Below are 24499 nucleotides of genomic sequence, written 5' to 3' on the forward strand. Positions count from 1 at the left end.
ACACACATTAGTCTTGTGGATGGAGTCGGAAGCTTAGAGCCGGACTCCAGCTTCCAGCCAATGAGAAGCGGGGCAGACTCAGCGTGGCCCGCCCCCGAGCCGCGAGCCCCGCCCCCAGACCCACCCGCGCTGCCCCCCGCCCGTGAGGCCACGCCCCCGGGCGGCGTGGGGTGGGCCTAGCCGCAAGGGTGCGGTCGTGGGGGGTGCGGTCAGGTCTGCCGCTCGTGCCCGCGTCCCGTCGCGCTCTCCGCCCACCTCCGTCGACCGAGCGGCGCCTGGGGCGCGGGTGTCTCTCTGGTGGCGAGAGCGGTGCCCCAGCGCGATGAGGCGGGTGGCGCTGAGGTAGGTACTCTGGGGCCCTGGGGGCGTGGGCCGGGGGCGCCCACGCCCTTCCTGGTAGCGGCTGTCGCCCGGGCGGGAGGAGCGGGCCGCCGGCGGGCGGGGCTGACTCTGTGGGGCCTGGAGGGCAAGGGCTGTGCCTCCGCGATCCCCCGGGGCTCAGGGCCAGCGCGGGCCCCCGCCCGCCACCTCAGCGGTGTTTCGGGAGTTTGAGATGCACAAGCAAAGCGGCACTTGAAGGGGGAAGTTGGGTGCCCCCCCAAATTCCTTTCCGTTTGCTCACCAGGAATGTGGTTGTAAATCGTTTGGGGGGTAGTCCCTCGGCGGAAAGCTTGTCCACGGGGCTCCCCGTGATCCGTGCAGCCCTTTGCCCTCCTGGGACCAACAGCTGTAGGGTCAAGCGGCGGACCCGCTCGGCCTCTGAGGGAGCGCGCCGGCCGGGGCACGGATGGAGGCTGCCAGTGGGCCCGCAGGACCTCGGGGCGCTGTGACTCGGGCGCCCGCGGCTGATTTGGATTTTGCCCTTAAGGGGCTGCGGGCGAGGGAGGCTTGGCTCGGGCCGGCTGCACGCGGAGGAGGGCTTTCCGGCTGCGTGGTCATCCCCGCTGACCCCGGCGGAGGCTGGTCCCGGGCCCCGGGGCGTGTGCGCGCCTCCCTAGCGGTCACCGGAGCGCCACGGCCCCGGCTGTCCCACGGCCTGTCTTTGGCAGGGCCCGGCTTTACGGTTTGTGCGGTCCGCCCTCCCACCTCCGCCCGCCTGCCCCGCGCCCCTTGAGGCTCCCGGCGATTGCCACTGACCCTGACCCCATCCGTTCTCTTGGGGCTCCCGCATCTCTCACTGTCTCTGCGGACCTTGCTGTCAGTTGCCGAGTGTCCGTGCTCTCGCTTGTTTATAGCAATGAAAAGAAAAGGCCTTGTTAGACGATTTCAGGACAACTTCACAGTCGTCTTTGCTTTCCATCAACCCGCCAGCCTTTCTGGTGAATTTGGAAGCGCCTGCGTCTAGTGAGAAAAGAGTTCATCAGTGAATAGACTGTCAGACAGGATTAGATTATTCGGGGAGCAATCTTTATTTAAAAAAAAAAAACTTTAAAAAAAACCCCTTTTTTCAGATTTACAAGAGTCCCCCGGCTTTGTTTAATTTCTAAATTGAGACACTTTCTAGAGTGAGTGAAGGGCAGATGAATTGCATTGCCTGTTATTGCACTGAAAATTCTGGGCTGCACACCCTCCCTAAGGTTGGACCCAGGCCAGGGCCAAGACACTGCTGTTCCCGCCTTCTGATGACTTCGGTGACTCCCTGCCAGCCATGCAGAGTTGGGCTCCGTGGTCTCCTTTCATAGGAGAGCTTCAGTATGGAGTCCTAGGGTGTGAGTGTCCCAGAGACCTCTGGAGAGTTTCTTCTAAAGGCCTAGGGGTTTTCCTGTAAATAAAACTCCTGAAGGCTTGTTAGGCCTTCTCTGCTCCCTCCACCCCAGTGCTGTGTATATAAAGGGAAGTGCACGCTTGTGAAAAGAACAACCTCCTTTTGCACACATGTGTGTTTCTGTTGGGGACATCAGAAGAACTGGGGTCTGTCCAGTATGTAAGGTCACTGGCACTGGAGAAAACTCATCTAATTTCTTTGGGCCTCAGGAGGTTAGTCTGAATCAAAGTTTTTTAATAAAGAAGTCCATGAAATAGTATATATAATTTTGTGTGTTAGTGAAGTTTTTTTTGCACCCCCTCCTTCCCATGTGAAGGGCCGCAGTTTTCAACAGATTATTAGTAAATTGTAGTGAAATGTTACTATAAGCTGAAGTCTATGTGCATAGCATAATAGAAGCTTATTATATTAGTATGTGATTTGTGAAATCAACATTTTAAAAAATGTGTTCAGATTATGCCTTTGTTGTTCTGCAGTGAGATACTTCCGAATTTCTTAAGGCAGCATGCAAACAACAAGGCAGCAGGACCAGTTTTCCCAATAGATTGGTCCAAGAAGTTCTCCTTATTAATTCCCTTCTTTATTATCTCCATTTGATTCTCTTTTCAGAGATGATTATCATAATGCCTGGTTTGTCCTTTCTAGTTTTCTCGTTCTTTGTAACATTTAGGGGAGAGTTCAGAGAAGCATGACTTTCTGGAATAATAGTTTTCTGAGGACTTCTCTCTGTGTAATTGGCGTGCCCCTGAGGCTTTAAAATACATTAACTTCTTTATCCTTATTACAGTCTTAGGGGATAGGTACTATTATTACCCCCATTTTACAGATGAGAAAACTGAGGTCAGAGAAGTTAGGTAACTTGCCCAGAGTCACTCAGCTAACACACAGCATGTTATGGCTTTTAACCCTTTGACTGTACTGCTTCTCACACACGCAGAATGATGGGGTTTTTTTTATCATTATTTAGAAAATGCTGCTGTTTAAGGTAGCCAAACAAAACGATTGTGTCTTTACCTAAATAAGGGAGATGGGTCATATAACTGCTGGTAGTTGGTGATGAGTATTCAAACAGAAATAGATTCTGTATCAAGTATAATTGCTAATTTATATGTTGAGGGCATGATAACCTTTTCTCCTTTCAGCTAATAGTAGCAGTGGAAAATATTACTTTTTCCAGTGTGTTTTTTTGAAACCCAGTGCATTCAGTTGCAGAATACTAGTTTATGAGATTGCAGAAAGAAGGAAATTTCTGCCTAAGTCCAATACTCTTTTTTTTTAAAGATTTATTTATTTATGCATACAAGAGCTGGGGTACAGGCCAGAGATGTGGGGCAGAGGATGAGAGGATTCACTAGAGACAGAGTGGGGAACAGAACAGGCAGATTGACCGAAGTACACTGCTGAGGGGAGCAGCGGGAGAGTCAGGAGAGGTCTGCTGCGCCATGTAGGTTGCTCCCTGGCTGGCTGGGGATCGAACTCTTGCTGCAGAGGCTGTGATTGCTTCATAGTGCTGTGCTTAACCCCTTGTGCCACTGTAACAGGGTGGTCCCCAGGAAAGGGGGAGGTTCCCTGCCCCACCCAAGGGAGGGTGGAGCTGAGCAGGAAGAGGAGAAGCTGCAGAAGAGACTGAGGAAGGAAGCAGGATGGAGCCAGGAGACCTGGAGGAGGCGCATGGAGCCTAGAGACACGTGAAGAAACTGCGCTTGTCTTTTGGTCGTGGACTGGGTGACACAGATGTGGGTGAGACCCGTGGGGAGGTGACAATGGCAGCTTTTATCTTGATGTTGATTTTGCTCTTTTCCTTCCGGGCTTGTCTGGTTGTTTCTGGCCCTTTTCTATATGTTTTTTTTTTTTTAAATTTTATAGAGGTATGTTTATTTATTTATTTGTTTGTTTGTTTTGTTTATACAAGCACTGGGTACAGTCAGAAGCGCGGGAGGGTGAGAGAATTCACCAGAGCCAGAGCGGGGAGCAGAGCAGGCAGAAGGACTGAAGTACACTGCTGAGGGGAGCAGTGGGTGGCAGGAGAGGTCTGCGCGCCATGTGGGAACCTCCTCCGGTGGCCCGGGAGCAGCCGGGGATCGAACCGGCACTGCAGAGGCTGCGGGCAGCTTCACAGCCCAGCGTTCAACCGCTGCGCCACCGGGGAGGCCCTGTTTCTGGCCCTTTTCTGTGGGTCCCCACTGGAAGGTGCTTCAGACTTGTGGCAGGCTTTGGGGCCTTGCTCTGGGCCGATCCCATTTGGATGGACTTTTACCCGCGAGGGGACGGGTAACTTTGGGTGCTTGATTTAGAAACTAGATTCTTTGCCTTTCCTGTATTGTTTCCTAATTAAAGTTCCTTCCCATTAAAGTCTCCTATGTTTTGTGTTGATGCGGCGGATGGCAGAACCCATTTAGAATAGGCAGGTTTGCGGGGTTTGGGTTGCCCCTCTCCCTGCCCTATAACACCACCAGGAAGGCCCCCAGTACTCTCTTTGAGTCTGAACAGGATTAATTCTATTTTTAAAATTCTAGTTCAGTTCTCTTTCAAAGTTGAGTAACTTGTAATTGGGTTGAGTTTATTTATTGAGGATATATGGTGTGATAATAATGAAAAAAATTTGTTCATACTTAATTTGTTCAGCTGCTTACCAAATTGATTCTGGGCTTCTGATACTAATAAAGTAGAACGATAATAATAAATCCATTAAACCTTGTTGGTATCTTTTATTTATTTTGTAGATAGCTGTCTGCTTGGTCTGTACTCTCAGGAAATGTTTACTCTAGTTGGAGTAGCTTCCTATGCAAATATGCATACACTTGAGCAACATGTCAGCCTTTATGTGATGGTGTATACTAAGGGCACGCATGGGTTGGCCAAGTGCTCTGGGAGGAGACAAAGGTCTTTGGGGTTGCCAGGGAAGAAGACATTGAACTTTCTCTAAGTGCGTTTTTATCTTGTTTTGTAGGTTTTGTACCTCAAGCAAGGGGCAGTTTATTCCTGCCAGAGGGCTGAATCGTGGATCCCAGAATCCTGAGAAACAAGGAGTGTTGAACCTCCAAGAAGGCAAGCTTGGGAGTTTTCCTTTTAGGCTCATGTGGTGAAAAACTCTGTTTTGTTTGGGAGGCCAGAATGAAATAGTTTAGGGCAAGTGAGGCATACTCAAGGAAGATCTTTCGTAAATTTCTCTGTTATAAAATGACCAGGATAGCTTTGGATAGAAGTCACAGTCAGAATTTGAACTTTGGTTCCTGGGAGCCATAGGGACTAAGCTTTTTTACTTAAGTGATTTCCACTTCCTGTGCATAGGTAACAAAGGGGAAGGCATAGAAAAAGAGACCTATGCATAAATAAGAGCTTGCCCCTCTATGTAAGGCATGTGGGGGAAATATCAGAAATAAGACTAATTTACTAATAGTTATTTTTTTGTTGTTCTCTTATTTAATTATGACTAGTGTTTGCACCAAGTTTATGGTATATACATGTTTGTTTGATAGTAAAATCAACCAGTTTTTTTCTTGAAAGTTGAAGTGCATGTTAATCTAACCATTTTTTATTTTGATCAGTTAGTTATTGAAGAACCAAGGATTGCTATAGTAAATTTCCTATAACTGGAAATATATATTTTGAGATGCTAGAAGAACACATGAATTCAGCATATTATTTGAAATCCTACAGACTTAATTTTTCAGTTTTGAATTACTGCTTATCTAATTTATTTTCCCTTTATCCATATAGCACGGCCACCTATACATGTGAATCACGGTAATTAGTATCAACTTTTTTCACACTAATTCATTCTTGCATTTTTGGGCAGCAGGCATTAATTAAAATTAAATTGCTTTTTTTTAACTTTTTTTTTTTTTAAGATTTTATTTATTTATTTATTTATACAAGCACTGGGTACAGTCAGAAGCGCAGGAGGGTGGGAGAATTCACCAGAGCCAGAGCGGGGAGCAGAGCAGGCAGAATGATGAAGCACACTGCTGAGGGGAGCAGCGGGCGGCAGGAGAGGTCTGCGCGCCATGCTGGACCCTCCTCCAGTGGCCGGGGAGCAGCCGGGGATTGAACCGGCGCTGCAGAAGCTGCGGGCAGCTTCGCAACCCAGCGCTCAACCACTGCGCCACCGGGGAGGCCCTAAATTGCATTCTTGCCTTTTCTTGATTTCAGACTTTCTGGCTTAAACTTTTCTAACAATTAGTATAGTATAAGTGGAAGTCAATTAAATGAGACTCAGATTTTGAATTAGTATTAATCCCTGAATTAAGTAATTTGATCTACTACTGCTTGTTATAGGATAGGTGAATATTCTGTCGTGGTATCTTCACCATAAGAGGACTCATGTATTGTTGCTGATAACAGTCCCATCCAATGAATGCTTGGTTTTATCTGGTTTTATAAACCCCAGTGCTTGAAACAAGTGTGTTCTTTTCTGCACTAGGAGAGAATATTTGTTTCAGGGTTTTAGAAAGCAGAGGCCAGATCCTTTTCCTGAGCTATCTGTCATGAATGGAATTTCCATTAAATGGAAATTCACGCATCTTTCAAGCTTTTGCATGCATGAATTGCTTTTCATGGTTCTTGAGCTCTTTGCATAATCCACTTCTCTTATTTCTTTGTTTCATGGAATGACCTCTTTTTGTTTCAGTTCGAGATAAGTTGCGGGAGATAGTAGGAGCATCCACAAACTGGAGGTATGCACTCACTCAGTCTTTCAGCCCTGAAGTGCTATGTGAGATTGTATTTAGGGTCATTTATGATCCCATTGTTGGGCTGGAGGGCTTTGTCCTCAGATATAGGTTGAGGATTTTTTTTTCACTTGGGGGAGACCAATAGTCAACATTGTTGTCAGTTGATATATTGTTGACATAAAATAATGTATTTAAACCTACTCGGCATTTTTCAAAGTACATTCAGGTATCTTACCTCACTGATTATCAACAAAACTTGGGACATGCTTATGGCCTATGCTCCTATCCCCTTTTTACATATGATGAAACGAACTCAGGGAGATTGAATGATTAAGTAATAGGGTTTGGGACTCAAAACCAAGTCTTCTGGTTTTTTATTTCTTGTAACCTAATTCCTTTATTGCTCAACTGCATAATTAACCCTGTCTCTCTTACAGTTTTCCTCTTTCAGTATTTCCCTGCTGCAAATAGGGTAATATCCATCTTGGTGTCCAGAATTTTTAGGTTAAAATGAGATAATACAAAAAGTCTGAGTGATCACTAGACACAATACATTCTATACCAGCCTATTGTTAGTATAGATTGTCTAATGACTTATTGAGTCCTTACATGAAAAATTTGCAGTATAAAAATTTAGCAAGTCAGTATGTAATATGTTATAGATTGTATAGTGTAATATATCAATTATATCTCCAAAGAAATCAAGACAAATTTCAGTTCACTGAAAAATATAAAGAATGAATACCTATCTATTCACTGTCTAAATCTGATGTTTATTAGCACTTTGCCAGGGTTGCCAATGGAAATAGTACTGGCTGAACTAATTCTAAGTAAATTATAGCTATCATTATATTTCAAGCATATTTCTCCAGTAAATAAATACATGTGGCAAAATCAAAAGTTGTTTATCTCCAACAAACAAGTCATTCTCTTAAATAATGAAATTGACAGTAATTTCCTAATAGTGTACTACTCATCCATATTCAGAATTCAACTGTTCCCCAGATGCCTTTATAGCTTTTTAAGAAATGTTAAGAACCAATAAAAGATTGCATTTGGTGGTTGTGACTCTTTAGTTTCCCCTAATCTATGTAAGGGAAGTTACATCTCTCTTTTTCTCCCGTTAGCTTGACTAAAAAGAGATCAAACCATTTGTCTTGTAGAATGTTCCACATTCTGGATTAACTTGGTGTCACTTAATTTGTTCTTCTATTCCATATTTTTTTTTAAGATTTATTTATTTATGCATACAAGAACTAGGGTACAGACCAGAGGTGCAGAGGGTGAGAGGATTCACCAGAGACAGAGTGGGGAGCAGAACAGGCAGATCGACTGAAAACACTGCTGAGGGGAGCAGCTGGCAAGTCAGGAGAGATCTGCTGCACCATGTGCTGATCCCTGGCCGGGGATCGAACTCGTGCTGCAATGGCTGCAGATTGCTTCACAGTGCTAACACTTAACCCCTTGTGCAACCAGGGAGGCCTCTCCCTATATTTTTTGTAGGCTAAAGCGTTCTAGAAATAATACTAATAATACTTCATAAGTGAAGCTTAGAAACCCTTCTTAATGATAGTACCAGCATTTTAGTTCCCTACCCTCTTGTCTCTTTTCCATCGTAATCTTCTCTTCTTTTTTTCTATTTATTTCCTGCTCATGTTCTCCTTTTCTTTACTTTTTCTTCTGCCTTCTGCACTTCTTTTGGATGTACTCCATTTTTCTTCTCTGTCTCCCATTTCTGAAGATGAAGGGAGAGAGAGCGTACACGCAAGTGCGTGTGCATGCAAAAGTAAGAGCGAGTGCTGGGGCACAGAAAATAAGAGAATTATAAAGGTGAGGAATGGGAATATGGAGTTCAGTGTCCATGTCATTCTCTTGCTCATCTATAATTTAATTTCAGATATTCTATTCTCTGTGCTTTTGTATGAGAGTGACTGTATATGGCTTATTTAGGAATATTTATATTTTAAGTATATTTTTCTTATCTACAAGCTTAATAAAGCTTATTAAAAATTTTCAGTTTCACCAAGTGGCGGGTGGGAAGGGAGGGAAGGAAAAGATGATGAAGTAGGCCCATACCTTCTCTTTTTTCCCTTGATAGCGTCTGTGTCATTTAGAATTTTGGGCTCGTGCTGCTCCTGTGTTTCATGAAGCTTGCATCCTTTCTTCTCAGGGACCATGTAAAAGCAATGGAGCAAAGGAAATTACTTCATAATTTGTTGCCTAAATCACAGAAAGAACTTCCACCTAAGAGAATGAAAGACAGTTATGTTGATGTTCTCTTGCCTTTGGGCAGTGAGCCTAAATTACGAGAGAAATATTTGACGGTTCAAAACACAATAAGGTAATACACCTCTATTTTTATTTGTGTTGTTTATTTGTTTTTATTTCCCTTCTTTGTTAAAATTTTGAGATATAATTCACACACTGTACCATTCACCTATTTAAAGTAGAATTGTGTGGTTTTTAGTATATTCAGAGGGTTGTGCAACCATCACCACAGTCAACTTTAGATCAAAGTGGGTTTTCTTTTAAAGGGAAAGCATCATGATTTTTCACTTAATCAGTGTTTTCTTTATTTCACAGATTTGGCAGAATTCTTGAGGATCTTGACAGCTTAGGAGGTACTAGTATTTTTAATATTTCTTTTTTTTTTTTAAGATTTATCCATCCATACAAGAACTGGGGTATAGGTCAGAGGCACAGGAGGGTGAGAGAACCCACAAGAGAGAGCAGGGAGCAGAACAGACAGATAGACCAAAGACACTGCTGAGGGGAGCAGTGGGCGAGGAAGGAGAGGTCCGCCATGCCACATGGGCCTCTCCCTGGCTGGCCGGGAATCGAACCCATGCTGCAGAGGCTGTGGACAGCTGCAGTGCTCAACCCGCTGTGCCAACGGGGAGGCCCTTTTATATTTCTTAATAGATACTGGAGGGGGCTTTTATTCTTTAATCTGAACAAAGGAGGATATTCTAAAAGCAGGAAAAGAAGGATATCTACTACTTTTGAATTGTCACCTTTTCCCCTCCCTGAAAGTATTTTATTCCTATTTAACAGTGTTATAATCTGATGCTTTTTTTAAAGATTTATTTATTTATTTATACAAGAACCAGGGTACAGGCCAGATGCGCGGGAGGGTGAGAGGATTCACCAGAGAAAGAGCGGGGAACAGAACAGGCAGACTGATGGAATACACTGCTGAGGAAGCAGTGGGCGAGACAGGAGAGGTCTGCTGTGCTATGTGGGTTGCTCCCTGGCTGGCCGGGGACCGCACACGTGCTGCAGAGGCTGCGGATTGTTTCACAGTGTGGTGCCCAACCCCTTCTGCCACCAGGGAGGCCCCACAAACGCTTTTGAATGGAGTTTCTTGGGCTTCCCCAGTGGCGCAGCAGGTTGAGCACAGCACTGTGAAGCTGTCCACAGCCTCTGCAGCGCGGGTTTGATTCCCAGCCAGCCAGGGAGATTCCCACATGGTGTCACAGACCTCTCTTGTCTCACCTGCTGCTCCCCTCAGCAGTATATTTCGTCAGTCTGCCTGTTCTGCTCCCCGCTCTGTCTCTGGTAAATCCTCTCACCCTCCCGTGCCTCTGGCCTGTATTCCAGTTCTTTATTTATAAAAATAAATAAATCTTGCAAAAAAAAGAAACTGTCTCCTTAGTTAAAAAAAAAATAAATGGAGTTTCTTGCCTTTAGCCTCTCATTCCCTCCTGTGCATCCTTTAGCAGGTGCATGCATGGAGAGACTTGCCATTAAGTATTGGTTGAGTGCACACTTTTCCTCTTGGTTGATGAAACCAGTTTGAATGAATCATAGGGGAAGCAAGGGAACCACTAAACACAGAAATATACTATTTTATTTCTTTTTCTTTTTTTATTAATTAATTAATATATATTTTACATCATTGTTCATTTTTATTTACACTGTTTGCTTTCTTTTCTCAGGTGTAGTCCCCATAGAATTTCAAACACCAGGTCACTTGAGCACCATCACCATAGTCCCTTGTGCTCTTCCTGCCCTTGTTTTGATCCCTCTCCCTCCCCTCAGAATGTCTCTGAATTATAGTTGTCTATTTATTTTTGTTTTGCTTTTTATTGTTGTTATTTTCTTTCCTGATCCGTTATTTGGTTCCCCTATATTCCTCCTCTAAGTGAAACCATCTGATATTTTTCTTTCTCCTTCTGATTTATTTCACTGAGCATAATCCCTTCTAGCTCCATCCATGTTTCTTTGAATGGCATGCGTTTATCATTCTGATTGCTGAATAGTATTCCATTGTGTATATAGACCATATCTTCTTGATCCAGTCATCTATTTTTGGGCATTTGGGTTGTTTCCAAATCTTACCTATTATAAATAGTGCTGCAGTAAACATACAGGTGCAAGTATCCTTTTGAATTAATGTTTTTAAACACAGAAATATACTCTTCTAAATATGTATTATTTTAATGTTAATATTTAAAATAATGTAATATTTTAAATATGTACTAAATATGTATTTAAATGTCTATAAATAGACTATTATAAATATTTGCCCACTTGTTTCAGTACATCTAGGTAGTCTTAGTGAAAGGAAAACAGTTTTACTTATTTATCCATAAACAGGTATATAGCTCACCAGTTGTGGCAAAACAATTAAAAGTAAATTTTTTATTTTTAGTTTTTTAAAGATTTATTTATTCATACAAGAACCGGGGTACAGGCCAGATGTGTGAGAGGGTGAGGGGATTCGCCAGAGACAGAGTGGGGAAGAGAACAGGTAGAATGGTGAAATACACTGCTGAGGGAAGCAGCGGGCGAGACAGGAGAAGTCTGCTGCGCCATGTGGGTTTCTCCCTGTCTGGCCGGGATTGAACCAGCGCTGCAGAGGCAGTGGACAGCTTCATAGAGTGGTGCTCAACCCACTGCACCACCAGGGAGGCCCTAAAAGTACATGTCTTAATGAAAAATGATGTAAAAAATATATAAAATTTAAAAAAAGTAAAAAAAAAAATCTTCAAAAAAAAAAAAAGACATGCCTTATAGATAGCCAGTTATTAATATCCTCATCCTGGACAAAGGTAACACATTATTTGGTGTTTACCTTTAGTGGAAAGTACACAGATAACTGCAGGGTTGTGTAGGAGCTGAGGGCTTTAGAGGGAATGAGGGATAATCTAGCAAAATAATTGCTTCAGGAAAGTTTCAGGAGGAAAACAAGTATCTGAGTCTTGTGATTTGTTCCTCTTTTCTGAAGGTGTTTGATATGGTCAGACTCATGCTGGGTCTTTTTCTGACATAGGACTGTGTTTCTGTGAAGCAATGACAAGCCACTTGTTGGACGTGTGGGCTTTGTGCTTTGGTTTCCTCATCAAAATTGAAATTGATAGGACTATCCATTTAGAGTATTTCTAAATTTCTTCAGTGTATAAGTCTTTGGTCCTAAGTTAAGATCACTGGTGAAATATGGGGGAGTTGGGTCTTCATAATAGGATAATACTTTCTGTGAATTTCAGGGGGTAAATTATAAATATTGAGAAATAATTTTGCCTTTCTTTTATTTGGTTGCCTTCTATTTTGTTACAGTTCTTATTTGCTACATGCACAACAAAAATCAATCAACTGAGATGTCTCCTTTATCAATAGTTACAGCCTTGGTGGACAAGATTGGTAAGCAGTATTATTTTCTCTGCATATTTAGAATTCTTAGTATTTATAGGCTGTTATTGAGATTAGAGGAAATATTCTCCTTTTATGAGAAATTTTTATGTATATATGCATGTGAAAATATTAGGATGTTATATGCCAAGATAATTTATTATACTTTGGGTAGAAGGGTTTTGTATTACTCCAGTTTTTTTTTTATAGTCTTTGCGTTGTCTGCATTTTTCACAAGGACATAAATTTCTTCTGTATGTCAAAAGTTAATTTTTGTTTTGAAAACAATAAAGAAATGTAGAGTTTGCCAAAATTTCAAATGAAATTGTCCATTTACAGTACAGAGAAATTTTGGTATGGTTCGGGCCCAGATTGATTTTCTCTTTTGCAGATATGTGTAAGAAGTGCTTAAGCCCAGAACGGGACATCAAGTTCAGTGGCCATGTTAGCTGGGTTGGGAAAACATCCATGGAAGTGAAGATGCAGATGTTTCAGGTGTGTATGTTTCGCAAAATTGCCCACTTGTTTCAGTACAACTAGGTAGTCTTAGTAAAAGGAAACATTTTTACTTCTTTATCCATAGACAGGGGTATAGCTCACCAGTTGTGGCAAAACAGTTAAAAGTACATGTCATAAGATGGCGGGTTATTAATATCCTTTTCCTGGACAAAGGTAATGCAATATTTGGTGTTTACCTTTAGTGTTTACTACTTTTAATCATATACAGCTCCATGTTAATGTGCTTATTTCTGGTTATCCCCTAGAGAATTTCAAAAGCGTTTCAATTATGTTAGGCATGAATGCATTAGTCACTAAATTAGTTTCCTAGGGCCGCTGTAATGAAATAAGATAAACCAAGTCACTTAACAGAAATTAATTTTCTCACAGTTTGGAGACTAGAAGTCCAGAATCACAGTCTTGGTGGGGTTCTGCTGCCTCTGAAACCTGTAGGGAGAATCCTTGCTTGCTTCTTCCTAACTCTGGGTAGTTTGCTGGCCGGCCGTGGCATTCCTTGGCTTGCAGCTGTAGCTCTTCAATCTCTGCCTTCTTCATCACATGGCATTTTCCCCTGGTGTGTCTCCATGTCTCTTCTCCCCTTCTAATGAGGACATCAGTCATACTGGATTAATGGCTCAGTCTTTCTCCAGTATGACCTCATCTTAACTGATTATATCTGCAGGGACCCTGTTTACAAATAAAGTTATGTTCCTAGATACTGAGGGTTCAGATTTCAGCATATCTTTTTGTGGGTCACAGTCCAATCCATGATAGTCACTTAGATTCTCACAGCAGTTAGGAACAACCCCTCTTGAGCAAAACTCAGAATAGCTATTATAAGGAAGTGAAGAAATTTGATGAGAATGTTCCTCAAAGAAGATAATAACATGAAATAATTTAGTGTTTATAATTTTCATTGTGAAACCTTATTTAAAACGTTTGCTAGGGTATTCAGTAGGCCTACTCTTCAAATACAGTTTTTTTCTGTTATGGAATTATAAAGTATTTCACCTTTCAGAAAAAGTCTGATACTTGCTTTATAATTTAAAGTTATTTGTTAAAATAGTTGTTTTTATTTGATGCTATACATAAGCAGTTGAGTTTTTTAACTCCCATGTTGCTGTAACTGAAAGTAATAGTTTTAAAACAAAACATCATAAAGTTGTTAGGGATGTTGCTGTGATTTGTCCACATTCTTTTTTTAATCTTCACAGTTGATATCTAACTTGGTACTAGACCTTCTTTCTAGGGAATCTTGACAATTTGAATTTGGGGCAAATAGGTTAAAAGAGAGCTACAGGACTTAGAGGGAAGAGTGAGCCAATGAAATCCAACATCAGTCAAGGACAAACTTCTATTTTACATTTGCATTTCTCATTGGCCATTTTGACTAATAACCCATGACTGAGTGATCCTTTCTATTCCAGAGAGGGAGCTCGGCAATAAGTCCCCTGACTCTGGTTTAAGTACACATGGTCCCAATCCTAGCTCTCTGTTTATTAGCCGTGCGACTGTGAGTAAATCACTTCTCTTGTCTAAGCCTCTGGTTTCTCAAGTGTGACATGCAATAGTGCTACCTTATATGGTATGGTAAGAGTGACAAAAAAGAACAACCCACCTATATGAAGTGCTTGATACAGTGCCTGTCACGCAATAACCACCAATCAAGTGTTGGCAATAATGTTAATTTATTACCATTACTATTGAGATAGTCCCACATCTCAGTTCTGGGCTTGACCTTGAGACCCACCTTTCTGAGTGCCTGTTGAATTTCTCCTGCTGCAGGTGCTCTGGCTACCTCAAGTCCAGTGTGTCAGCTTCCTTTCCAATCCCGACCCTTTCCTGTTTTTCCCTTTGCCACTCTCCTGTTTTCCCCAGCTCCAGAACTTTGTGATAACTTTACGTCTTTCCTTTGCCTGTGTGACCTTTTGTCAAGTCTTGCAAATTCATCACCCACAGCAGTTTACCAGTCGGTCCTACCCCTTCTTCCAAGCCCTATGTCTCCTTCAGGCCCTCACTGCTTCTGGTGTGTGTACCTGTTTTTTAATTAGTTTTTTAATTGACTGTTTTTTAATTAGTCTGCCTGCCTCTAAGACTCGAGGCTTCTCTTTGTAAATTTTATCAACTAGACATTTCAAAATTGATCTTAAATCATGCTGCTCCCCTTCAGTGGTCAAAGACCTTCAGTGACCATTATCTGTGGATTAGAGTCAAAACTCAGTTGGCTAGTTAGGTCCAAGGTGCTTCCTAAACATTCTCCAACCTACTTTGCATTTATACACTTTCTTAGAGCTCACTGATGGACACCCTAAGAGTAGGGAGTTTTTCATCTTTGTATTCCCAGTGTTCAGCACTAGTGGGTGTCCATTAGAATAAACCGAGCTTTTAAACAGTAAGTAAGTGGATGAGAGTCCTTGTTTACACTTTTTCCTTTGCCTGAACTCCGCATGCTCTGGCCCTGTGGATTCATGTTCCACTTGTGCTTCCAGGTCACGTTTTTGCTCAAATTCCTCCCCAGTTTTCCCAACTCATGGTTCCTATTCCTTTTCCAGAACTCCTTCCTCTGACCCTTTCTTCCAGTACCTGTTAATCTCTGCCTGACACAATTGCGTGCAAACTCGTGTTTTCCTCTTGCACTAGACTATGTGCTCCTTAACAATGGTGTCTGGGTGGGAGTCACCTGTCTCACTTCCTGACATTCACTTCACATTCAATTATTTATTGAGTGTCTGTTCTGTGCTAGCTCTATGGTAGTTGGTAAAACAGAGGAAGTTCCAGTTGCTTGAAGTTGACATTCTAGCGGTGCTTGCTAATTACCTGCCTCATTCATTCATCCATCCATCCATCCATCCATCCATCCATCCATCCACTGGCAATCATTGGCCAGCCCTTTCTACCAGTCTTTGTGCTAAGTTCTAGGGATATAGATATGAATAGAAATGGTTTTTGTCCTCAAGGAGTGCAGTGGGGAGACAACCACATAAATACATTATTATGACAGATTAGCATGTCTCACCACGGACACTGTTGACATTAGATGTGGGCAAATTCCTTGTTCTGCAGGACTGTCCCCTGCATTTCCAGGCATTGAGCTCCCAGGTTACCCCTGCCCCCACAAGTAATGTCCTCCAAGTCATGTGTTAACCAAAACCAGCCCAACACCTTTTCAAGTGTCCCCCTATGATGTGGTGTGAGAACCACTGTCAGGAGAGGGCTTTGTTTCCATTTAGGTGACCAAACAAAGGAGGTTATAATGAGATGTGCTGGGGAAGAGGGATGGGACAGTGGAGGGAGTTATATTTTGAGGAATGTGGCCATGAAAAAGACTTCAGGCAAAGGCATAGAGGGGAGGTATTTGACAGCATGGGACATTCCAGGACCTCCAAATTGTTCACTGTTTCTTGGGGAGAAGGTGCTGGTATGAGGCAAGTGTTTAGTGAACAACTAGAGAGGAAACCTGGGCTGCACTATGGGGTCCTTATTTATAGTGCCAGTGGGCTTTGACCAGGTGCTAAGAAGACAGTCCAAGGGGAAGGCAGTAAGGGCCTGGCCAGGCTGCAGTGATGAGGACTCATGAGGTTTTGTTGAGGAGGGAACCTGATACTGACACATCCTCAGGTTATGATACAACTTTTCTAAAAGTAGGGACATCTTAAAACCTCAAGGCACATGCATTGTAAATATTTAGCTTAATCCTCAGATTTTACCTGATCTTACCTCTTCTTGGGATCCCCTGTGCCTGTCGAAGGAAACATAGACATATGCTGGTAGTTGGCATGCTGAAGTTCCCCGAAAATACCAATGCCTGTGAGAGTAGTGGGCCATGCTCCTGGCTGGCTGTGCCACTGTGAGCACAGAGAGGCCTGAAGAAAGCCCGAATTCTGCATGGCACAGGGCAGTTAGGTGGTCATGATGCAGAAGGTCCTTCTGCGACCTTGCCCTTGGGTGCCTGTCCTTACTGCACTTGTCGCGTAGTGCACTGCGTGGGTCTCTCTCCTCTGTTGACTCTCGGGCTCCTTGACACGCTGCCCTTCCCAGTGTCCTGTGCCTGGCTCAGGGCAGATATTTCAGCAGATGGTGGTTAGGGATATACATCTCCTTTTCTCATGTCAGCCTTTCATGTAACATGCATGATACCTGTTAGAATGCACTAGTAAATGCCTTTCTTACATCTGCATTTTCTTTCTTTTGTTCTTTAGTTACAAGACAATGACTTTTGTCCAGTTTTGGATGCAACATTTGTAATGGTGGCTCGTGATTCTGAAAATAAAGGGTAATTGCTTTCCTCTCCTAATTTGTTATTTTGAAAGATTTCAAAGAGATAAAATTTGAAGGAAAATGAATGAATTTCCATATTCCCATCACCTAGACTTAATAGTTTTAACATTTTTGTCATATATGCTTCACTTGCTTTTTTTTAAAAAGTATAGTACTTAATGTAGAGCAAATCCCCGACACAACATTTTGCTTCTTAAATATATTAGTGTAGTCATCTCTTTAAAACTGAGGATATTTTCTTAAATAATTACATCATCATTATTATCTGCCTAGAAAAAATAGTAGTAAGTCATTAATATATTTTATTATTCAGTTCATACTCAGTTTTCCCAAATAGCTTTGTTCCGCCGAATATCTTTTAAAGATTTGTGCAAGTCAAGATCCAGACCGGGCCCCCCATATTACATTTGACTTTTATGTCTCTTAGGTCTGTTTATTTTTTGTTAACAACTTTAATGAGATGTAATTCACATATCATAAAATTCGCCCATCAAAAGTGTACAATTTAATGACTTTTATTTAGTGTATTCATAGAATCATGTGATCTCTTAAGTCTGTTCTAATCCAAAATAATTGTGTGTCCCTGTTGCCTCCTTACTGTTTCATGTCACTAACTCATTGAAAGGTCGGACTGATTGTCCTGTACAATGTTCAACTTTATGTATTTGTCTCTTTCCTTCCTCATGGTGGTTTCTTTTTTTACTTGTTTCTGTAGCCTTAGTATTTTTTTATAAACTGGAGTGAGATCTAAAGCCTTGTTTACCTTCAAGCTCAGCATATTCAGTGAGAACACTGCCAGTGATGCTATCTGTGTGTCTTGTATTTTATGCTGCATCATATTAGGAGGTACAGATTGCCCGTCACGTAGTGATGCTAAGGTTGATGCATGGGTTCAAGTAGTGACAGCTGATCTTTCTGTTCTAAAGTTCAGTTTATCCACTTGTGATCAGAAATCATCGCCAGGGTATAGTGCAGTCCAAGGTGGCTCCAAAGTACACTTTGTCGGCTGTGAGTAGCTAGTTCCCTATTGGTTTTTCTTCGTGTTTTCCACATTCATGGCTGATCATTGCTTTAATCATTTTTATTAGGGGGTGTAAGCTGATTCTCAAATTCTGTCATTCCTTCCTTTAACATTTGTCAACTGCGGTGCTGTGAGGAAGAGCTTTCCCTCCTCATTGGGGACCATTCGGTTTATAAAGGAAAGTCAGGATCAGTGTTTCATTCTTGCTTTTCATTTACATATTTTCAGAATAATGAGGTGGTTTACTAGCTAGTATTGACATGACTTTTCTACTCTTTTGGCTTTTTAAAGAAGTATCATTGTGAATTCATGGAATTTAATATGGAAAATAGAATAAATTGCAGTCATAGTTGTTTTTTGTTTTTTTTTTTTGAGATAACCTCTGTCTACGATGTTGTATATGATTTAGAGGCACAGGCACGTCCCCTTCACGTTCTTGATGTTCAGAGTGCGCTCTTTGGTCAATGGGCTTTCTTTTAAGCTGGTTCCTATGATAAGCTCTTTTGGCGTTTCCCCTGCTCTCTTATGCAGCAAGTTATCTGGGGCTCATCTTACACATTTCTGATCTTCGCAGTAGAATTAGCCATTTCTCCAAAGAGGTTCATTTTAGTGGGAATGGGGCATTTAGAGACCAAAATCTGGGCACTAGAACAATCTAGTTGTTGCTAGTTTGTCATTATTTCTTGACCTTTTCGGTACACAGAGGTAGGATATATGTTACAAAGCAAACAAGTAACCTCATGAATTTTTATTTTCATTTCCAAGTCAAATTTAACTATATGGAGTAACTTCATTGACTTGGTGCTTTTTTTTCCCACTTAAATTGAATTCTTGGTTCCTAACAACAGTTATATCCAAGGCATTCAAACTGATTAAAACTGTGAGAGGTAATGTTATAGGATTGCTGTTGGTGCAGGAGAGATGTCGGAGGCCTGTGGGAATTCTAATTTGTATTAGAAACTTGAGTGAGGAGTCTGCAAAGAGAAACTTTTTCTGCTTGCATGGACAGCTGATTTGGAAATCTGAATTACATTAAAAAATACCCTGATGACTCTGAACTGAACCAAGAATACGGGTATTTGCTTTAACTCCACCAGCCCCAACTGACATGCTGCTCTTAGTGGCTCGAAACAAGGGGGCATTACTTTGAGTTTCTTTCCCAACTGATTCATTTCACTTTTCCAAGGTACTATTTCAGTTCTCTTGTTTTCGTTGTTGTTTCATCAAACCTTAGGATTCTACCATGTTGCGGTACTCTCCTTTTTCTCTCAGTTTTTTATTTTGAAAAATTTTATACCTGCAGAAAAATAGAATAATGCCATGAACATTGCTATGCTCTTCACCTAAATTCACCAATTAACTTTTACATTTACCTTACTCTCTTACCTTCTCTCTGTAAGTATACACATATATACATTTTTCCCCTGAATCATTTGAAAGTAAGTTTTAGACTACTTCACCCATAAATAGTTCAGCTTGTATCACCTAAGACTAAGGTAATTCTATATAACCTCAGTGCCTGTGTTATCTCCAAGAAATTGAACAGTGATACAGTTATATTATCTAATAGGTAATTCTTATTCACCCTTGGCAGTTGTCCCTAAAATATTTTTTATAGCTTCTTCCCCTGAGTCAAGAGCTAATAAAGGATTACCTATTACATTTGGTTATCATGTTTGTTTAAAATAGTTCCCCTGCCATTTTCTTTTAAGATATTTACATTTTTGAAGTATCCAGGCCTGATGTCATGTTGAATGTTTAATAACCTATTTTGAACTGTTTCTTCATGATTAGAATCAGATGAAACATTTTGGCAAGAGGCAATATCCTCTTGATAATGTGAACTCTTTAGTGTACAAATAAGTCTGTAACCAGAAGCCTCCCCTAATTGTCCCAAAGTTCTTGGGTGAAGCATTCAATAGCATTATGAAAAATGAGTAACAAAGTCTTGAAGACTTTGTAGGTAATTGTTCATTTTCCATTTTAATAGATAATGACTCATCTTAAATTTTCCTTTTTTTTTTTCCTTCTCTTTAGGCCGGCATTTGTAAATCCACTCATCCTTGAAAGCCCAGAGGAAGAAGAACTTTTTAGACAAGGAGAATGTATATTAATTTGTTTATAATAAGATACAATTTTAAAAAGCACATTAATTATACCACAAGGGAGACTACTTAAGACTAAGTATATACTCCTCATGCCAGACAAGTGTCTTACGCATGCCAAGAATTTGTCGAAATTAAAAATACCTTATTTTTGGTTTCACAGAGTCCGTACTTTGAACAGTTTTATCCATCAGGAAGTATTTATTAAGTGAAGTCATTTGTTTTCTCATGTTTAATTAAGTGGGAACTGTATCTTAATGAAAGAACTGGTCAGAGCTCTAGATCAGGATGATTAGAAGTGATTTCACTCTGAGCCAACAGAATTTCCAGCTGAATGCAAAGAATCACTGGACATTTTATGTAACCTTGGCAGCCTTTTCTGGGACATATATACAATTTCCAGTTGTGCTTTTGAAATCTTAAAATACTGCCTCTGTAGGGACCAAGACACCCCAGGTCAGGAACCCCAATTCTGTACTGTGACCCTCCTGATTGTAGCTCCTTATTATCCCATGCTCCAGTGAACAAAGGGAGAAGGATTGCCTTTAGCTCCATGTCGTTACTGAAAGTGGCTCCCAACGCTGAGGAGAGGACCACCATACATGAGATGTTTCTTAGCACGCTGGATCCAAAGTAAGTTAGGATGGTGAGAGTCCAGCTGGGGTAAGCATTTAAACCTTGGTCTTCTCCAAAGCCACTTTTGACTGCTATTGGGAATTGTCTGTAAATATTTTACTTTTCAGCAGCAAAACTATGGCATTAACACAGTTTATAAAATCTCCATTTGTGCAGGACTGTAAGTTTTCGAAGTCGAGTTTTGCCCCCTAAAGCAGTGTGGATGGAGAAATCAAAACTGAAGGGCTTGGAAATTTGCCACCCTCAGGTATTATAATTTACTTAAAAATCTTCTAAACAGTGGGCCTCCCCTGGTGGCGCAGCGGTTGAGCGCTGGGCTGCGAAGCTGCCCGCAGCCTCTGCAGCGCTGTTTGATCCCCAGCTGCCGGCGAGGGTCCCATATGGTGTGCAGACCTCTCCTGCTGTGCCCGCTGCTCCCCTCAGCAGTGTATTTCGTCACTCTGCCTGTTCTGTTCCCTGCTCTGGCTCTGGTGAATCCTCTCACCCTCCCGTGCTTCTGACTGTACCCAGTGCTTGTATAAATAAATAAATAAATCTTAAAAAAAAAATCTTCTAAACAGGATAACTTGCATCTGTGATACTCATCTAAGATTTCACACACCCTTAAACTGACCTCCATTGTTTTGGCTTAAGTTCTTTGTTCTGTGTATGAGGGTGGCCGTGAGCTTGTATTTATCGACATTTTATGTCCTGTAGGAGCGGAACATTTTCAATCGGATCTTTGGTGGTTTCCTTATGAGGAAAGCTTATGAACTTGGATGGGCTACTGCTTGCAACTTTGGGTGAGTTACATTTAAGGTAGTCTTAACATGTGAGGAGCACATGTTAAATTTCATTCCCCCCAAAGTGAAACATTTGGATCAATCTGGATGTATTTGGAGTGTATATTGTGTTCTAAAATAAATACCACAGTGATACCAACTAGGTTTGATCTTCGTTTTAGAAGACTGTTGCTCTGATTTTGAAAGTTAGTACATTAAAGGCTCATTGAGAAAAAAAGGTGATAATATGCAGAAGGGAAAAGATAGAGTGATTTTGGCATTGATCTGGTGACAGTGGCATCTCCCACCGTTCTTTACCGCTGTGGTTATTTTCCCTCTCCCCGCCTTCTTTAGGTGTAGTTGATCATTTAAATTTTGCTTTAGCCAATTATTGGGGAGAAAATCAAGATCATCTGAATTTTGTCTTTACTCAATAGTGGTTCCCGACCATATGTAGTAGCAGTGGATGATATCATGTTTCAGAAACCTGTTGAGGTTGGATCATTGCTGTTTCTTTCTTCGCAGGTAAGTGTGTGATGAGAAATGAGTTTTTTTAACAATGGAACCTAAAAGAGAAATTTTTATATTCTAAAGTCATCATTTCTCTTGTGACTGCCTTTTTCCCCCTTCCTGAGGTGCTGAACTAACTGTAGTGTATAATCTCTTAGGTTTGCTTTACTCAGGGCAATTATATTCAAGTCAGAGTTCACAGCGAAGTGGCTTCTCTTCAGGATAAAGAGCATATGACCACCAATGTCTTCCATTTCACATTCATGTCAGAAAAAGAAGTGCCCTTGGTTTTCCCCAGAACATATGGAGGTAAGAGGCAATGGTTCCTTGTCCCTCACAAAGAGAACTTTTACAGAAAAATTTTCTCCATTTAAATTGTTATAGGTCAAAAATGATTCACTTTGATTCCTACAAAACTTCCAGATACTAATTAGGTATGGACAGAATTTGTGAACTTTTTGAACTGTCCGGTGCTGAGGAGGTTGTTCAGACAACCTCAGTCAATCACTATGAGCCTATTTACCGTCACATTTCTCCAGGATCTGAACTGTATCTCCAGTTTCCAATGACAGGCTGTATGAAATGATTCAAAAACTGGCAATCGCTGTAAGATATTCTGATAGAATATCACTGAGGATATTCTTAGTAGTTACAGCCAGTTACATTGCTTACTATTAAATGTTAGTGACTAGGAAAAGTGAATATGACTAGGAAGTACACTTTGATAGTTAGAATCTGCCTTCTATAGTTAGAAGCTACTAAAATACAAAATATTCAAGAATGTGGCTTAGTAACATGTAAACAATGATACGGGTCTGTAGGAAACCATGCCCCTCTCAGTCACTGCTGGCTTTCTTCTCCATCCAGGTACTTAGCTCATAGTAATTGCTCAATAAACATGTGTTCAACAGCAAATGAGTAATATATTTCTTGAACTTAGCTCATAGTAGTTACACAAAAGACATGTGTTCAACAACAAATGAGTAATATATTTCTTAACAAAAAATTGCTATAGGGAGTACACCAATTCCTGTCAGGGCAAGAACATACCTTGAGATTTTGCTTTTGCGGTTCCGCAGTTCCGAAGGCTAGGATGCCTCATGGCCTTCAGGCGACTCTTGCTGCTGTGCCTACCTGGCAGTTGTCTGAACGGCTGTTGCTAGCCATGAGCACTGGTAGTCAAAGACTGACATGGCAGAAGGAGAGGGGCAGAGTGTAGCCAGCTCCCCTTGGACTATCGCATACCCTCTGGCTCAACAATGTGTGCTCAGCACTGGCTTTGCCTGCTCATTGTTTCCCCTGTTCCCGAGTATGATGGTTTTCCAAGGTGCGCAAGTTTCTCAGACTTGTCTCTCTTGTGTTTCAGAGTCCATGTTGTATTTAGATGGGCAGCGGCATTTCAACTCCATGAGTACTCCGGTGGCCTTGAAAAGGGACTACGTTGTGGGGCCCTAGGAAAACCAGGCTTGTTGAAGACTAACTCTCCAAGTGATGTGTAGTGCCTGACGAAAGCCTACTCGAGTATATTGGTTTTATTTTCATCTTCCGTAGAGAAGAAGAATGCATTCTGCTTTTAGAATTATCAGAAAAGCAGAATGAGGGAGTGACTGGGTGGGGCAGAGGAGGAAAGAATTATTAAACAATAAATATTTTCCAGACAGTTTTATTTGTGTACTTACCATGTCACCTCATGTCTATTAAGGAAATTAGGGCAGATTGCCTTTTTATATGATTGGACATATACTTTTCTTACATATATTGCAACTCTTAATGTGCATGGATTCCTGCCAGAGGGTTCAGAGGGCATTCATTAAGCCTGACCTTTGCTACCATTCTTCCGTGTCACCCAATTCCTATCAACACTGTGCTATTCCTTTGTATTTCCTGCCTCCCTCTACTTTCCAGCTCTTGTTGTTAGCAAAGGGTAGATGAAATTTGGGAGGAAGGGATTGGACAAAAGATACATTATTCATAAAAATTTGCAGGAGGCTTTAGATCTAAAGCCATATCAAAAATAGGTGTTCAGAGGTGATCTAGGTGAGGAAACCCAGGACCACATGTTCATTCGTTCTTTTTTTAAAAAAAATTTACTGAATGTGTTTATTCTTTCATTTACCAGACAGCTCTTCAGCACACTCTGCTAGGGCTGCACACGATGGATCTGATTGAAAAACAACAGTAGTAGGGCCTCCCCGGTGGCGCAGCGGTTGAGCGCTGGGTTGCGAAGCTGCCCGCAGCCTCTGCGGCGCCGGTTCAATCCCCGGCTGCTCCCCGGCCACCAGAGGAGGGTCCCACATGGCGCGCAGACCTCTCCTGCCGCCCGCTGCTCCCCTCAGCAGTGTACTTCGGTCCTTCTGCCTGCTCTGCTCCCCGCTCTGGCTCTGGTGAATTCTCTCACCCTCCCGCGCTTCTGACTGTACCCAGTGCATGTATAAACAAGCAAAACAAACAAAGAAACAAACAAATAAATAAACATGCCTCTATTAAAAAAAAAAAAAGAAAAACAACAGTAGTAATAACAGCTGCTTATGCTGACAGCACTAACCATGTACTAGGCAGTCACTGTCCTGAGCTCTTGACGTGCGTTAGTTCGTCTGTTTCCCTCACCAACACTATGAGGT

At 41.7% G+C, this 24499-nt stretch overlaps 1 protein-coding gene across 2 annotated transcripts; it reads left to right on the forward strand.

The window, feature by feature from the left end:
• The first annotated feature begins 207 nt into the window (after positions 1 to 207).
• Positions 208 to 23544, forward strand: ACOT9 (acyl-CoA thioesterase 9). 2 transcript variants are annotated; one of them, XM_037512609.2, is made up of 16 exons: positions 208 to 342; positions 4716 to 4813; positions 5486 to 5512; positions 6396 to 6441; positions 8609 to 8779; positions 9022 to 9059; positions 11998 to 12081; positions 12461 to 12564; positions 16767 to 16840; positions 19904 to 19971; positions 20493 to 20604; positions 20764 to 20854; positions 21304 to 21389; positions 21806 to 21893; positions 22037 to 22187; positions 23245 to 23544. In XM_037512609.2, the coding sequence occupies exons 1-16, from the start codon at positions 323 to 325 to the stop codon at positions 23331 to 23333; spliced, it is 1347 nt and encodes a 448-aa protein (XP_037368506.1). In that variant the 5' UTR covers positions 208 to 322; the 3' UTR covers positions 23334 to 23544. The 2 variants fall into 2 exon arrangements, with proteins under 2 accessions (XP_037368506.1, XP_037368507.1); XM_037512610.2 differs by lacking the exon at positions 5486 to 5512.
• Positions 23545 to 24499: the final 955 nt, after the last annotated feature.

The sequence above is a fragment of the Talpa occidentalis genome, unplaced genomic scaffold, assembly GCF_014898055.3.
Source record: "Talpa occidentalis isolate TD23 unplaced genomic scaffold, MPIMG_talOcc4v2.1 talOcc4.15, whole genome shotgun sequence".
Classification (NCBI taxonomy): Eukaryota; Metazoa; Chordata; class Mammalia; order Eulipotyphla; family Talpidae; genus Talpa; species Talpa occidentalis.

Excerpts from the sequence above, each read along its gene's own strand:
- ACOT9 (XM_037512609.2), top strand. The coding sequence starts at position 323 with ATGAGGCGGGTGGCGCTGAG. Across the intron at positions 4,814-5,485 it reads AGTGTTGAACCTCCAAGAAG|CACGGCCACCTATACATGTG; the intron begins GCAAGCTTGGGA and ends TTATCCATATAG. Across the intron at positions 6,442-8,608 it reads GGAGCATCCACAAACTGGAG|GGACCATGTAAAAGCAATGG; the intron begins GTATGCACTCAC and ends CTTTCTTCTCAG.